Raw genomic sequence first — 18589 nt, forward strand, 5'->3', positions numbered from 1 at the left:
GAATTCAATATAAACCATAATTAACCCCTACAGTAGTCATGCTGGGGTGAGATGCTTTCTAGTGGTGGCACTGATACAACCGGATAGAGGAGCTGCCATATAAATGTTCCCCTATCCCATTCCCATCCCCCAACAGCAGAACTACACAAGCTATTTTGCACCATATCAACCTGATCACAACATACAATATTAGAACAGTCTATATTCCTACTGGCTAAACCACAGTATACTGTACATTATTAGTGACCAGTGAAGTATGAAGTACCTGCACTGTGTGACGGATAGATACTAAGCCTTTGGAAACAAGCTTCACATGAGTCTCCAGTTAACATTATCCTAACTCAACTTACCATATTCACAAGGGGCAGGAAAAGACCTTAACAGGCTATTGGATCTGCAGGGACATGAATCAGAGGAGAAAGGAAGCCCAAGGTACTTTCTCTTCCCTGCCAGCACCTTCGATGACATGAGGCTGTAGCAACAAAGTTCTGGGTGATCTATCAATGCCACATAATAAGTACAATCGATCACCCTGACCTGTTTTCTCCATGTCACAATAGGCAGCAAGTGTTAAAAAAAAAAAAAAAAAAGTGAAGTACTCACCCATAAAGCCTTGTTGATGGTGATGTATTTGGGGAAGACAACACCCTGGATGAGCTGAACTATGTTCAGTGTTGCTTCCCCCTCAACCTTCATCACTCTCATCCATCTCAGCAACCTGCCACCAACCCATCTCCCAAATTTGGTTTCCTGTCTTGCCATCAATCTTCCACCTCCACATCCCAGGGCTCCACATGCCTTCTTCACTATCCACTCCTGGCATCTTCACTATATAAGCATCCACCACGCTGAAAGCAACACTGCTGTGAGAACTGACACAACCAAATATAAGTACTGTTATTATGGCAGCTTAATGTCTATCCATCTATAGCCAGATGCCCTAATCCTGTAAGGGGTGGCCACAAACAAATCACCTCCACGTTGCCTTGTCCCTGCCATTTCAATGCCCTCCTCCCAACTTCCACAATCTTTTCTCAATATGCCACCTCACTCCATCCCTCCATCTCATCCTCAGTCTCCCCCTCCCACTCCCTACCCCCATCTCACGTCACATACATTCTCCTCTTTAGTCACTCACTCTCCATCCTCTTCACATGGCCACACCACCTCAATGTATTTCTCCTCCTATCACATCCAAACCCACACCACAACATTCCTTCATTTCCTATATCTCAGCCTGTCTCTCCATGTAACTCCACAAGCTACTCTCAAATAACTCATTTCCACTGCTCTCACTATTGACTTGTGTCCGTCCAACAAGGTCCAAGCTTCACATCCAAACATTAGAGCTGGTGTCACAAATACCATCATGCCACAACTTTTTAACTTCCATGCTCACTTCTCTATTTCTTATCACCGTTGTCAATGATCCAGCAACCTTTCTTCCCTGCTGTACCCTTTCAAGCACTTCATCCTCTAAACTTCCAACCTTACTCATCACACAACCCGAGTACTTAAATGCACTCACATTTTCCATTTCCTCACCATCCGGCCTCACTGTACATTCACTGACTTCATTTCTCTTGAAGACCACAACTTTGCTCTGTCCTATGTTCACTTTTGATTCCAATTCTTAGCTACATACTTTCCCAAATTCATTCACCAAGCCTTGCATTTCCCTTCATTTTCACTTAACAATACAGTATGATCTGCAAACAACAGAACAGGATGTTTCCAAACACTGTCCTCTCTCATTAGGGCTGCTCCAACACCCACTCATTTCCACTTCTCTCACTCTTGACTTGTGTCCTTCCAACAAGATCCAAGATTCACTTTCATACATTGGAGTGGGGATCACAATACTGTCATGCAGCGACTTTACTTCCATGCTCACTTCCCTATTTCCTATCACTGCTTTCAATGGACCTGCAACCTTTCTTCTCTGTTGTTTATAAAATGAATATTAATAATAATAATGATAATACCATCCACTTACTTGATGTAGTACTGCTCTCGGGTGTCTGCCCTTTCCTCTCCATCCTTCTTTCCTTCCATTCTCTTCTGTCTTTCTTTCCTTCATTCTTTCCTTGTCCTTCTGCCTACGTGTGACTTTACACTCCCTCTTCTGTCTTTCCTTCCTTCATTCTTCCCACTTCCTTCAGCCTGTGGGTGACTCTACACTGAGTGACAAGCCAAATGGTTTCCTGTGCACCAGGAAACCATTTACCACGCTGGGTGGTAACCATATAACTAAATTTTGGCGCCTGGTGGTTTAGTGGGTAATTATTGCGCTCCAATCAGATTGAGCCGGTGAAGGTTTATATCCAAGGGATGGTTGGGGTTGACTGCTCATGTAATGCCACTCAGGGATGAGTGAGGCTGGTCACTCTCATCTTGTCAGGACCAACTGCCTAGCCCCAGGCTCCTACGCTCCTCATGGGGCAATGTAGGATTGGATGATGGATGGATGGAAGAATAATAATAATAAAATAATAATAATAATCTATCTATCTATTGCCAGACACCTCAATCCCGTTCGAGGTGGCCACAAACAAATCGTCTCCACGTCGCCCTGTCCCCCGCCATTTCACTGCCCCGCTCCCAACTCACCCCCCTCTCTCATATACTTAATAATCTACCTTATCTCTGGCCGGACAGTCTTCATGAGTTAGTTGTTTTACAGGGAGGGGCACTAATCCTCCACCAACCCACTTGCTGACACACTGGGAACTAAAGCCAACTGAAAAAAAAAAAAAAAAAAAATGAAGAATGAAGTAGGCACCACTACATCATGTGAGTGGAGGATTGTTGCCACCAGTTACCACAATAATAACGATATAATAATAGCAGTAGTAGTAGTAATAATAATAATAATGATAATAATAATAATAATAATAATCCATCCACCTATACATCATCCCATCCTATGCCGCCCCATGAGGAGCAAAGGATCCCAGGGCTAGGCAAGCTGGTAAAGATGAGAGTGATTTAAGATAAGTGAAATAATAATAATAATAATAATAATAATAACAACAATAACAATAATAACACTGATACCCTCAACACTTTACAAAGCAGCCTATCAGCTATTCAGTGCCGGCCATCTCTCTCGAGGATTCCCAGGAGGGGGCACAATGATGACTGATACAACAAACTCCCTTAACAGAGTACATCCACCAGGGCTACTGCAGGACAACACAACACTCACTGCAGCCCACCAATACCCTGCCACTACACCCTCTGGTTCCTACACCCCAAAGACGATAATATGGAACTGACTTTTTTCTTTTTTATCATTTTCCTCGCTGGCTCCTTCAAAACTGCAGCTTAAATGATGGGCATTATGAATTTGTCCTTCTGTTAGGCTTATAATCTAAAGTTGCCACATTGAAACTGAAAGATTACATGAAAAAAAGTGTGATAAGGTGTTTCTCTATGTGCAAACACAGTAACCAGGCAACAGCATTATGAATATTAGTAAAAGGTAGAGGAGTTCTGTGGCAATAAACAGGGAGAAAAGTAACTAGGAAAAATTACATACACAATTAGTCTTCAAAAGAGGTTATCAGCATTCTGTAGAAAATCTGTGGTGCAATTTTCAAAAAAGGTTGATCAGCACTGTGGAAAAAAAAAAAAAATCTCAAGTTCTCTGAGGTGGAAGAGTCCGAGGCCAGACTACCACTGTCCAGAACATATCAGGGCAGATGAACCTGAACCTCCACTCAATACACACAATATCCATCCATCCATCATCCAATCCTACATTACCCCACAAGAAGCATAACAGCCCGCGGCTGGGCAAGTTGGTCCTGACATTTAAGATGAGAGTGACCAGCCTTACTCATCCCTGAATGGCATTGCATAAGCAATAAACCCCAGCCACCCCTTGGATATAAACCTACTCAGGCTCGATCCAACTGAAGTGCCTTAATTACCCACTAAACCACCAGGCGCCATAATTTGGTTATATGGTTACCACCCAGCATAGTAAATGGTTTCCTGGTGTACAGGAAACCATTTGCTTGTCACTCAGTGTAGAGTCACCCACAGGCTGAAGAAAGAGGAAAGAATGGAGGAAAGAAAGACAGAGGAGGATGGAAGGAAAGAAGGATAGAGGAGAGGAAAGGGCAGACACCCAACAGCAGCACTACACTGAGTGAGTGGATGGTGAGTTCCCCCACCTACCACAACTATAATATAATAATAATAAAAATAATAATATGTATCTATTGCCAGACACCTCAATCCCGTTTGGGGTGGCCACAAACAAATCGCCTCCAAGTCGTCCTGTCCCCTGCCATTTCACTGCCCTGCTCCCAACTCACACCCACAACTATAATATAATAATAATAAAAATAATAATATGTATCTATTGCCAGATGCCTCAATCCCGTTTGGGGTGGCCACAAACAAATCGCCTCCAAGTCGTCCTGTCCCCTGCCATTTCACTGCCCTGCTCCCAACTCACACCCCCCTCTCTCATATACCTCTCCACCCCATCCCTCCATCTCATCCTCGGCCTCCCCATCCCTCTTCCCCCCCTCCACCTCACTCACATACACTCTCTTCGTCAGTCTTTCACCCTCCATCCTCTCCACATGGCCAAACCACCTCAGTGTGTTCCTCATAACGCTTCCTATCACATCCACATCAACACCACAACGCTCCTTTATATCCTCATTCGTCAGCCTGTCTCTCCATGTGACTCCACAGGCTCCTCTTAAATAACTCATTTCCACTGCTCTCACTCTTGACTTGTGTCCTTCCAACAACGTCCAAGCTTCACTTCCGTACGTTAGAGTTGGTATCACAGTACTGTCATGTAGTAACTTTTTCTCTTCCATGCTCACTTCCCTGTTTCTTATCACTGCTTTCAAAGAACCAGCAACCTTTCTTCCCTGTTGTACCCTTTCAAGCACTTCACCCTCCAAACCTTCACATCCTTACTCATCACACTACCCAAGTACTTAAACGTACTCACATTTTCCAATTCCTCACCATCCAACCTCGCTGTACATTCACTGACTTCACCTCTCTCAAAGACCATCACTTTACTCTTCCCTACATTCACCTTTAGATTCTGTTTCTTACACACTCTCTCAAACTCATCCACCAAGCCTTGCAGCTCCCCTTCGTCTTCACTCAACAACACAGTATCATCTGCAAACAACAGCACAGGGAGTTTCCAAACACTATCCTCTCTCACCAGGGCCACTCCAACATCCACTACCCTACCTTGTACCCCATCCATGAACAGATTGAACTGCCATGGAGACATGACACATCCGTTTCAACCCAACTTTCAAAGAGAAAAATTCACTTAGTTCACCATCCACATGCACTGCAGCCTTAGCACCATCATACATACTCTTCACAGCATTCAACAACTTTCCATCTACTCCATATATTCTTAACACTTTCCACAATCCTTGTCTATCCACCCTGTCATATGCTTTCTCCAAATCCATGAAAGCCGCATACAACTTCTTTCCCTTCTCTAGAAACTTTTCCACAAGAGATCTAAGAATGAATATCTGATCTACACAACCTCTTCCCTTCCTAAAGCCTCCCTGTTCTTCTCCAACTAATTTCTCTGTTCTTTCTCTAACTCTGTCAATAAGTATCCTACCATACACTTTTCCTATTATACTAAGAAGACAAATGCCCCTATGATTACCACACACTTCTTTTTCCCCTTTTCCTTTGTACAAGGGAATAATGATAATAATAATAATAATAATAAATTAAACTATGAAAAACACAATTTCCATCCACCCATCCATCATCCAATCCTATGTTGCCCCATGAGGAGTGTAGGAGCCCGGAGCTAGGTAAGTTGGTCCTAACATTTAAGATGATAGTGACCAGCCTCACTCATCCCTGAGTAGCATTATGTGAGCAATAATCCCAAACCACCCCTTGAATACACTGACTCAATTCAATTGGAGTGCCTTAATTACCCACTAAACCACCAAATGCCATGGTCTGGTTATATGGTTACCACACAAATAACACAAAAAAAGGCCTATTATGTGCTGCTGTTACTTGAGGGGAAAAAATAATACTTGTTAAGAATCCTCTGCTCGCTTAAAAATTATCTTGCTTCACAAAAATATAAACTAAAATTATTTAGCAAAGTTATGGACACTAACCCATAAGATGGATGTTAAGGCAGCATCTGTAAACTTGGCCTCAACCCATCACAGCAACACAGCCATCACTATTCTGCTGCTGTACATCCACCAATAAGATGCACTTGCCAATGCCACACCCACCCAGCTAACCAAACACCTGTGGGTAAATACATCATCATTATCATCACCATCATCATCATTAACAATTAACTCATGCAACTAAACACCTATGGGTACATTTCAGCAGCCAGTAATAAAAAAAAACACAGCAAAGGGACAGATTCATTTATTACCCTCTTCAATCTGGTAATGTATTTATATTTCATTTTATATTTATTTATTTTCTTCTTGCTACTATCAGATTAAATTTCTTCCAGGTTAGTTGTGTACCCCAGTAATGGAGGGTTAAAGAAGGCTATGTACTGTATTACCAACCAGTTCAAGTCTCTCTGTGTCTGAACAAAATTGTCTACACACATACATACACACACACACACACACACACACACACACACACACACACACACACACACACACACACACACAAATCTCACCATTCCACACCCACCGCTGGCAAGTTGTTCAGTATATTTCGTGCTGTTCCTTATCCAAGCTATGAAAAAAATAAATAAATAAAAAAACAAAAACAATATCATCTAAAACTTTTCCCATGTAAGGATATGGTGAGGAATCCAGGAAAAAAAAATCAGAAGTATGTGAATGAACCCAAGTCTGCTCAATTAAACAGACCACACTCATCATTCAAGCCCCCCAAATCCTGGCTCCACCTCAAAGAAAAAAATAAATATATAAAAATTACACATGAAGCTAAAGAGTAATAATAATAATAAAAAAAAAAAATAAGCCATGCAAAATACAAATAAGAACCAGAACACTGAGTAATTAGCGGGTTCTCATCCGAGCTAAAAAATTAACTCTTGAAAAAAAAATACACGTGAAAAATAACCAATGGCAATAACTCACTACAGTAGCTAGGTTGATAAGTATGCCCTGTACACTTGGAAACACTCCCTTACATCCTCCTCCTGGTAGGCTAAATATGCTACAATAATTCTTAAACACATGAGCACTGACCCATCATGTGGCTGCCAGGGTAACAAGGCAGCACCCAGGCCAATCATAATCGTATTCCATAAGATTTTTGTTGCTGCATCTCCCCCAATTACATCTACACCAGTAAACTAGGCCAGCATATCACCTGTAAATAAATATCAACACTGAGAATCTTCATCATCATCACCAGTCATCATCATCAATCCTCCTCCTCCTCCTCCTCACAGTCACTCGGCCACCCAGTCAGCTGTGCGTAAATATGAAGTGGTAAACAAATGGGTCAAATGGTTAGACTGATTTGTTGATCCATCCAATTCAGTTTTACATTATTCTTGCTGCTACCAGGGGATTTTTTTCAGCTTAGGGCAATGACAATGACTGGTTAACCCCCTGAAAATGGTGATTTATTTTACGTTTGCTGTTTTTTTCTTCCAGCTTGTGTACCCAAATAACGCATGGATTAATAAAGGCTATACACTACCCCCCAGTTAAAGTCTTTGTCTATATAAATCCATCTTGATAATCTTTTTAAAATGTCACCAGACTGAAAAGGGGAAATTAATCCTGGCAGCATAACAGCCAAGGTCCTTACCATCACAGAGCAAAACAAATTCACAGACCTAAGCTTCACAAGCACATTATGGCATTTACTCTTGTATCCACTGATCTTTTCTGCCACCAGCGAATTTTTACTTAGCCTTAAGGCAAATCTAGTTGTAATGGGTTAAGGCTACATATAACTATCTATCTATCTATCTATTGCCAGACGCCATAATCCCGTACAGGGTGGCCATTTGACTCTGAGTTACTTGTTTTACAGGGAGGGGCACTAACCCTCCACAAACCCACTTGACACGTAGGGAGCACGTATGGTTTGGTTATATGGTTACCACCCAGCATTGTAAATGGTTTCTTGGCTTACAGGAAACCATTTGGCTTGTCACTCAATGTAAAGCCACCTGTAACGGAAAGAAAAGCATTAAGTAGTGACAGGAAAGATGGGAGAAATAGGAAGAGAGGAGGGCAGGCGCAGAAAACGAATGATAAAGGCTAAGGAAGAAGTAGGCAGCACTACATCAAGTGAGTGGATGATGGTCACCTGTAACTTGCAATACTTTGGTGATAGAAACTCCGTGTACAAACAGCTAGATAAGGAGTTTATTACCAGCTCACAACAAAATAGTCTGCCCTACTTGAGTGTCTGCTCTGAACTGAACTGTGGCGCCGTGTTCCCAGGCGTGGGCCCTGGGAAAGCGTGCTAGGTCAGCAAGTTTAGTGGGGCATGTATGCATTGGGGGGGGACATATATACATCGGGGGTAGACATATTGTGGAGGGAGTACACACCACCACCTACCACTCTACATATAACACCTCCAGTAAAAATAAATAAAGCTGTCTGGAAACAACAAGAATTAAAATATATGCCATCAAAGTGAAGGGAATAATAATTACCAACTGCTGTCAAGATTTCTACTTACAGAACAGCAGTATATACAGCCAACCCCTACTACCTCTTCCAAGCACAGGGGTTTGATGCTAGGCTACCATAGTCCCGGATACTCTCACGGGGTAAAGACTACCAGTACATCTAGGAGCATATGACCAGACTACTTTCCTTGATAGTAATGATAAGAAACCTCTTGTGAATTAAATCTACACTATGCATGACAATCACTCCAACTAGAACATCCTAACTATTAGATCAGAGGAAATAAACTTCTTCATCATCATCATCCAATCCTACGTTGCCCCATGAGGAGCGTAAGAGCCCAGGGCTAGGGAAGTTGGTCTTGACTTTTAAGATGAGAGTGACCAGCCTCACGCATCCCTCAGTGGCATTACATGAGCAACAAACCCCAACCACCTCTTGGATATAAACCTACACAGGCTCAATCCAACTGGAGTGCCGTAATTACCCACTAAACCACCAGGCGCCAAAATCTGGTTATATGGTTACCACCCAGCATAGTAAATGGTTTCCTGGTGTACAGGAAACCATTTGGCTTGTCACTCTTGTAGCGTCACCCACAGGCAGAACGAAGAGGAAAGAATGAAGGAAAGAAAGACAGAAGAGGATGGATGGAAAGAAGGATGGAGGGGAGGAAAGGACAGACATCCGAGAGCAGCAGTCTGCTGGCATCCAGAACAACATAAACATGTTATCACAGTGAATGGGCTACAGAAGACAGTATATATATAAAATCTTCACTACTAAAGGTGTACCCTGATCTTAACAGCCTAGTAGCAGCAAGAATATAACAGCTAGGAGGTGCAGACAGAAGTTAACTTGAAGATGTGTCCTAAGCTAAATACAATGGTGGCAGTAAAGAATAAACTCTGTGTTTACATACCGAGTGGTGCCACCTGGTGTCTGCTGGTGAATATAATGGACACTCCTTAATGCAAGCATGGATTTTTAGGATGAACAAGTACTTGTAACATTTGCTTGGCCTTTATTTTTTTTATGATTTTATATTCTGTTCGCATGTCATCATGCTGATATTTTTACATGCAATCAAGTGACTTGAGGACAAACCCAGCTGGGTCAAGCTCAGCAGAGACGATGAAGGGTGGACAGAAACGATTTCTGGTGCACATATTGTAATGGGGTGTATAAAAGCCCACGTTGCCTAGAGGCAGAGCTGTGATCCTCTCTTTGGCTCAGTGGTAACGTGCGCGTGTATTAAGCGCGAGGGCCCAGGATGGAATCTCGGCCAGACCACTGTGATCAATTTGTTAAGTTTCAGTTTGGTCCTTTACAATATGACTGTTACTAATGTTCTTTTATATAGTACACTATATAGGGAATCACTGATGCCACACTCATTATTCAACAGCTTCAGGAAAAATATATAAGAAAGAAAAGGATCTGTATGGTACTTTGTTTCTGTCAATTTGCAGAAGGCCTCAGACAGAATTCCTAGAGAGGTGGTGAAGTGGGCAACGAGAAAGCTTGGGATCGAGGAATGGCTGGTCAGGGTGATTATGGCTATATAAGTCGGTGCTCGCACTGAGGTAAGGGTGAATAGAGAATCGAGTGATGAGTTTTCCATGAAAGGTGGTGTGCGTCAGAGGTCAGTCTTGAGCCTCTTGTTGTTTATCACAGTACTTGAAGCCATCTCACGTGACTTCTGAAATGGACTCCCGTGGGAGATGTTGTATGCCAATGATTTGGTGTTGACTGAAGAGAATGAAAGGGAGGTGGAGGAAAGATTTAGGAAGTGGAGAGATGGTATGGGACACAAGGCCTGAAGTGTAAATGCAGATAAAACAAGTGATGGTATCTAGGGCTGGCGGCGGTACTGTCAAAGATGAGAGAGAGTGGCCATGTATGATTTGTCACAAGGGCGTGGGTAGTAATTCCATCTTGTGCAGTGTCTGTGATATGTGGGTGCATAAGAGATGTAGTGGTATTAGAGGTAGACTGTGAGATAATGCTGATTTCATGTGTGCGATGTGTCGGGGAGTGCATATGGATACTGCCAGAAGTAAAAAGATTAATCTTGTTGGTGAGTCTCTTGAGTGTGTGGAAGAGTTTTGTTATTCAGGAGACATGTTCTGTGCTGGAGGTGGGGCTGGAGCTAGCTCTGTCGCTAGCATGAGGAATGGTTGGAAAAAGTTCAGGGAGCTGTTGCCTCTCCTGACACTAAGAGGGGTCTCCCTCTGTGCTAACAAATCTTTGTATGAAGCATGTGTTAGGAGTGCTGTATAGTAGGGAGACCTGGGCAGTAAAGGAAGAGGATATTCAGAAGCTCAACCATACAGAAATGACAATGATTAGGTGCATGTGCAGTGCATCCTTGAGTGCAAGGCCTGGGGGGCTAGGTTTATGACGGAAGAATTGAGAGATGGGATGGGGCTGGAGTGTATTGGTGTTGTGATGAGGTAGCTTGAGATGGTTTGGGCATGTAGAGAGGATGGGGGATGATAACTGGGTGCAGAGAATGAGAAGTGTTAACCTTAGGAGTAGGACTGCGAGAGGCAGACCGAAAAAGATCTCGGATGAGGTCATTGAGTGTGACCTCAGGGATAAGGGACAGAATAAGGAAGCTGCCAGAGATCGAGCAGCATGGACAGCCGACATTAGGTGACCAAGGCCAACGCATGCAAGCATGTTGGAGCCTTCAAAAATGAAACAAAACAAAACAAAAAATAAAAATTGCTCTTCTAAAATTAGGGTGCATCTTACACATCGCAGCATCTTATAAGTCAAGAAATACAGTAACCCACTTCTTTGCTTTTTGAAAAGTGGAGGTGCTGGGAGATTCCACAAGAAGCCATTTTTCACAATCACAATGGAAAACCACTTCGCAAAGTCAAGACACGAGATACACACATGGTTGTCTGAATGCAATTCATGACAGGGCAACGCTGCAGCCAATCGTGATACAACGTGTCCCCAGACTCGGGTCCTGCCTAGGCCTACCCGGTACCAGAAGTATCCCCAGATAGCCAAACTCATCACCTATTTGCACCCGCAGATCTCCAACCCAGTCCACATGGATGGAAAAAACTACCGCCATCCCTGACTACTGTGTTTTGATTCGCCCCACATGCAGGGAGCTGTCCATAAGGGCCATGTGATGCATCCCATTTAATGAACATTGTTCAGTATACCCAAAAAAATTTTTTGTGGCCTCACAGGCATCTCGAAGGGCCATGTGATGTGTCACATGTAACAAACACTGTTCAGCACAGCCAACAGAATGCTCAGTGGGCTTCAAAGCAATCATAAAATCCAACGTCCATTATGCTGAGGTTTGTTTCAGTTAGGGTCTACTGTACTGTGTTTAACCACCTACAGAAGGTGAAGAGAGCGGCATATTCTCGGTCACAATGCTGGACAAAGACTGAGTGCGTCACTGGTTTTGCAGGTGCGATATGGTGGGGAGGTGTTGGGGAGGGTTTGTTAGTGTCATCATACTCCTTCTTAGATCAAGGGAACCTGCCTGAATGCTCGCGCTACTTTGAAAAATGGCAGGACCGCATATGTGGACACCCGTCTCTTTGCCAATAGAACTCTTGGGCTGCATATGTGGATGCCCATCTTATAAGGGTTAATTTAGGTTGTATGAGTGCATCTATTGGTCTTGTGGTAGAAATCTGGAGGGTATGGCCAGGGACGGCAGGCAACCCTGTTATGCTGTAGGACCAGTGCAGAGAAAACAGCAATTATAGCTGTGGTGCTACCCCAGTCTGCCTGATGAAGCAGACCCATCAACTGCAGGCATGCAACTGCACCTGCAGAGCTGTCCCATGCAGTGAACCAACGTTCTCATGTGGCTGACAGCGAATCACCACGGTAAGGCACGGGAATTAGTGGGAAGTTTGGTTCCTGAGTGGAAGCTGCATTTATGTCTCTCCACCCGGTTAGCAGGAGCACTAAAATAGGCTCCAGGTCACCCTGTTATCTGGCTATATGGTTCCCACCCAGCACTGTAAATTGTTCCATGAGTTACTGGAAACCACTTGGCTTGTCATTCAGTGGAAAGTCACCTAAAGTGGAAAGAAGAGTAATAAAAAGTGACATGATGGACTGGAGAAACATGAGAAAGCATGACACCGAAACTGCATGATAATGAATGCAAAGAACCTATGGGGTTTATCCTAACTGGTAGCACACAACACACTTGTAAACCAAAATTTTCTCTTCCAGTAATTTATACACACTAAGTACAAACATACCATAATGCTATCAAACACACTCATAGGCATGGTTAAGCTAATAATAAATGAGAAATGGGGGTACGATAAGGAAGAAACACATACCATGAGATCTGAGATGGGCTTGAGGTAAAGGGTTCTGCAGCTCGGGGGTGGAGAGTTAATGGTCTCCACCACCTGGGGATAACTCCTCCAGTAGGGCCTGAACTCTGAATCCTTCCACGCCATCTGAAACCACAGATTTTTCACTATCATTGTTGGTAAAAACCAGGCCATGTGCACAATAACATTTTTTTTTTTTTAGTCAAAACGTGTGATAATAGCAGGTGTGCAAATATCCACCAGCAGCGATAACAAAAACCATGGGATCATTGTATATGAATGACATCACTGCTGCTAATTTTCTGTTTTATTGTAAAAGCATTGAAAGTATGTCAAGTGTGAACGATACTATATTGTCTACTGGAAGAACTGTCAATTTGAGAAACAAAACGAGATTATTATTTTCTTATTAAAAAAAGGACATGTGTTGAAAATTCACATATTAAACCAAACAACATTAACAAGAACATCACCAAAAACAAAGGATATCTGTATAAAATATCTGAAATATCTACAAATGTAACTAAATTCAGTGTGTATTTACTAAAAAAAAGTATGACCAACAGTTAAGTGAAAAATGCCTGTATAGGAATATTTTAAACATTAATATGGACTACCCAAGCAATTAGGGAAATAATTCAAAACAACGATGTGTCTATGGGTAAGGTTAGGCTTGCTAGAATGATGCAGTAATTCAGACTGGTTTAGGTTATGTATTTCCAGACAATACTGGATGATACCATACCTAACCACAATACTGGATGATACCATACCTAACCACAATACTGGATGATACCATACCTAACCACAATACTGGATGATACCATACCTAACCACAATACTGGATGATACCATACCTAACCACAATACTGGATGATACCATACCTAACCACAATACTGGATGATACCATACCTAACCACAATACTGGATGATACCATACCTAACCACAATACTGGATGATACCATACCTAACCACAATACTGGATGATACCATACCTAACCACAATACTGGATGATACCATACCTAACCACAATACTGGATGATACCATACCTAACCACAATACTGGATGATACCATACCTAACCACAATACTGGATGATACCATACCTAACCACAATACTGGATGATACCATACCTAACCACAATACTGGATGATACCATACCTAACCACAATACTGGATGATACCATACCTAACCACAATACTGGATGATACCATACCTAACCACAATACTGGATGATACCATACCTAACCACAATACTGGATGATACCATACCTAACCACAATACTGGATGATACCATACCTAACCACAATACTGGATGATACCATACCTAACCACAATACTGGATGATACCATACCTAACCACAATACTGGATGATACCATACCTAACCACAATACTGGATGATACCATACCTAACCACAATACTGGATGATACCATACCTAACCACAATACTGGATGATACCATACCTAACCACAATACTGGATGATACCATACCTAACCACAATACTGGATGATACCATACCTAACCACAATACTGGATGATACCATACCTAACCACAATACTGGATGATACCATACCTAACCACAATACTGGATGATACCATACCTAACCACAATACTGGATGATACCATACCTAACCACAATACTGGATGATACCATATCTAACCACAATACTGAATTATACAGTACCTAACCACAATACTGAATTATACAGTACCTAACCTAACCACAATACTGAATGATACCTAACCCAACCTACTGTATAAGGCCTGACTTGCTTAAGATAATAACCTTAAAAATACAGAAGAGCATAAAGCCACGGAATAAATGTATGATGAATAAACAGCAATGATTATCAGTGAAAAAAAAAAAAGATATTGTCTGTAAATTCCACCATAACCAGGAATAAATTATAATAAAATCAATGTCCAGCATATACAAATCAAAATAAAAAACAAGAGGTCAACTTTCACTAAAATAAATAAATAAAAATAATCCTTACAATGGGGCAAAGTATCGGACAGCGAGTCATGTCTGAGCTGGCTGTTAAGACCACCCACCCACAGGTCACACAGCCACCTCAAATGTTTACCCTGACTGGATTCCTGCTGCTTAGAAAAAAAAACTTGGCCATAATTCACCACCACCGCTAGGCAAGCACTTCAAACCACGACATTACGAACCCTTGCTTGACATAGATTAATGACAAAATTCCATCTGAACCCCTTCAAGACATGCAAAATTAAAATGGGTAAATTACAAAATTATCCATAATATTAAACGGGTGAAATTAATTATTATCTCGGTATTTATTACCGTACCAGTTCACCACTTCCATGTCTAACAACATAAATTTCAAATATTTATGAAAAAAATCCCAAATGACTTCTTTCAACATAACCAAATATGCTTATCAATTACTAAAAAACATTTTTAGCAAATTAACAAACATCTGCACACCGTAGTACTGTATTACTGAAATTACACACCGTACCGTACACATTCCAATGAGCAGAGAAGACATCCTTGGTAAATAACCCCGTATTGAAGTACTGAGCAGGAGATACAGGACTATAAGAGTCAGAAATTACACTGAAATATGAGGAAGCATTTAGCCTTCCCTCCATACCGGAATCACCTACACCCAACCCACCCTCTTCACCTTCCCGTCTCACTCGTCCATATTTCCATTTATCTCTACACAACCTTCATACAACAATCATTCACCAGATATACGCAAAACATCTAACACACACTTACTATTGTGAATATTTGTGATTTTCTCTGCACCATCTCCAAACCAGTCCGAAAACTTGAGGACGCCTTGATATCATGGCGTCTTAGGTACAGGTCCTGTAATGTTTTTATTTGCTTTATCTCTCCACATTATAGAATTTATTAAATCTTTTTGTCTGAATCACGCAAGCACTGTAACAAAACTTAGATATCTGCGTTAAAAAAATATTAAAATTATAAGGCAACTGTTATAGTACAGTGGTAGTCATGCTACAACAGGATCAGTATTTAAGGTAAAGAAACTTCTGAAATCACAAAAAAATTCTTTAATATCGCATTCAAATTACATAATTCCCCAGCACCACTTAGATTACCTAAATATATCTGGTTAATTGGATTAAAAGTTGATACTTTGCGCTGACTTCTCCTCGATATGTTACCATTAGAGAAAACGACTCCGCAAAGGTTATTTCAGGAGTAACTAAAATAATTCTATTACTCTCGACTTAAAGTTAATATCGATATTTAAAACTGCCTAGTTCCGGGCCCCTGTGCTCCTAATTGGACAGAAAAGGATTGGATCATGGATGGATAGAATAAACTCATTCTACATGTACCTATTCCATGTTTACAAATACAGCAATGAGGACGAAGAAATAGAGAACTTTTGTGAAAATGTAAAGAAACCTATGAAAACGCACAAAACCTAATACGGCATGTGTTTGTGATGGGACACTTTAATGGAAATGTAGTTTAATAAAACTGCAGGCGAGACGAAGGTGAGATATTGGAATGGCTATACTGTAGGTAATCGGAATGCTAAAGACCAAAATAATATGAGTGGGGTTTGCGTCAGTCTTAGGGTGTTGAATACCTACTTTCAAAACAAAAAGTAATAAGTGGTGTTACGTGGTATCACATACAGCGGAAAATGAAAAAAAAAAAAAATCTCCCTCCTTGATAAAACCACGCCAGTTCAAGCCTCTGTATTATACTGTTTACTCTCCAGTTGCCATCTCTGTATCTCTAATGGCTGACGATTGCTGCAGCCAAGCTCACCAGCAGATTTAACACCGGTGAGAATCCTGAACACAAATACACCCCTAACATCACCACTTGCGCCTCGTACCCCTTTCACCAAGACCCCTGGAGTGACATCTGGCACTGACACAACTTCAGGCACCACATACAAGACATCAAGAGGCGATGCAGACCCATACTTCGCCTACAGAGCTCTTGCAGGGATAGACGTGGGCCAGCAAGAGGAAACACTATCTTCTCTACAAACACCACTCGTATATCAGATCAGTGATACCCTATTCTTTCCCTGTATGGGCTGCCATTATATCTAAACCTCACTTCAAAATCATACAGATTATACACTACCTATCATCACTGCCTGCTCTAAGAGTAAGCACGTAGCCCATTAACATTCTGAATTATCTTGGTATGAGAGGCAGACAGTTCTATGTTGCAGATTGACAAAATGCAACGCTCTCGTCATTAAGTTGCAAAACCACACAATGCAACTATGCCCATCACCTCATCCCCATACAAACATTACCAGACCTTCTTCAGTAACATCCCACCTCCAGACATTCCTACACAATGAATAAATACTTACACATTCATTTCACGCACACAGCAATATACTCCAAGCCTCCCCAGCCCCATCCATGACATCCAGCCATCAGAGGTAGCATTAAACTAAGCTGATGGACTTGCTAGGCTTAGGTCACCTCTTCACCCAGCCCTTCTGACCTGCAAGCTTAGATCTAGGTTTAGTGGAGCCGCAGAGGACTTGTGGCCACTTGTTGATTATACCCACACGACACACATCATGAAACACTGTACAGCATTATTTTTTATTTATGTAAGAAAGAAGGAACCAAAGGCCAGGAGCCCGCAAACCGTTCCCTCCAAGAAAAATAACAAAAACAATACAAAAGAGAGCCAAATTCAAGATCCGTTCATTTTGAGATGCCTGTACACACTGCGTTTGAGAGACTGAGATCATAGGAAGCAGGAAATAGACAGAGGGAGACAGTTCCAGAGTTCACGCAAAAGACGAAAGCACATCACCAGAATACGGAATCTTCAGGACAGTACCATGGGGGCTGTTACTTACCTGCGGTCAACGGGTCTGCTTAGAAAAACCTGGGTTGTGCAAGAACAAAAACGATTCACTTTTTTCCAAGTTGTGATAAGCGTGAAGCAGTAGAGGGATCAGTAAAGGCTGTATCTGATCTCTTCAATTCATAGAGTCAGCAGCTTAATGGAACTCAGTATGCAAATAATAATAACAATAATAATAATAATATTAATAATAATAATAATAATAATAATAATAAAAAGTGTGAAGAGGCGTCGCAGTAAACAGAAATGCATAAGCTTCCTTCACATTTATTCTCAGTATTTTACATCAACACTTATTCATCCCTTCACTACATATTTCTGTTATTACTTATGTACTTATTTACTTTATAATAGTGCTGGTGGTAGTGTTGGCAGGGCTATGGATCAGCAAGGAGACTGTGACAACCGTTGGCAATGGTGTCAGCAATACAAATCACCTGAGACATGACGCTGGTGGTAGTGGTGATGATAGGGTCGGTAGTATGTAGTAATGAAGGTGACTTTGTGGTGGTAGTAGTGGTGGAAGTAATATAAACAGAGAGGCTGGTGGTAAGAGAGTGATGGTGGTAGTTGTGGTGGTAGCAGTGGTTATCGTAGCTGTAGTAACGTGACATTGATGTTGGTAGTGGTCGTGGTGGTGGTAGTAGTGATGGTGGTAGTGGTAGTAGTAGTGATGGTGTTAGTAGTAGTGGTAGTGATGGTGGCAGTGGTAGTGATGGTGGTAGTGGTAGTG

At 41.7% G+C, this 18589-nt stretch overlaps 1 protein-coding gene across 1 annotated transcript in view; it reads right to left on the reverse strand.

The window, feature by feature from the left end:
* LOC145402028 (acetylcholinesterase-like) overlaps positions 1-18589 on the reverse strand; it is a 95367-nt gene that overhangs the window by 24661 nt on the left and 52117 nt on the right. Inside the window, exon 17 of the mRNA XM_080274126.1 lies at positions 12980-13102. Coding sequence (XP_080130252.1) covers positions 12980-13102 — 123 coding nt within the window. The remainder of the gene's footprint in view (positions 1-12979; positions 13103-18589) is intronic.

The sequence above is a fragment of the Coenobita brevimanus genome, chromosome 57 (genome assembly GCF_032717465.1).
Source record: "Coenobita brevimanus isolate Jiangsu-jjx chromosome 57, ASM3271746v2, whole genome shotgun sequence".
Lineage (NCBI taxonomy): Eukaryota > Metazoa > Arthropoda > Malacostraca > Decapoda > Coenobitidae > Coenobita > Coenobita brevimanus.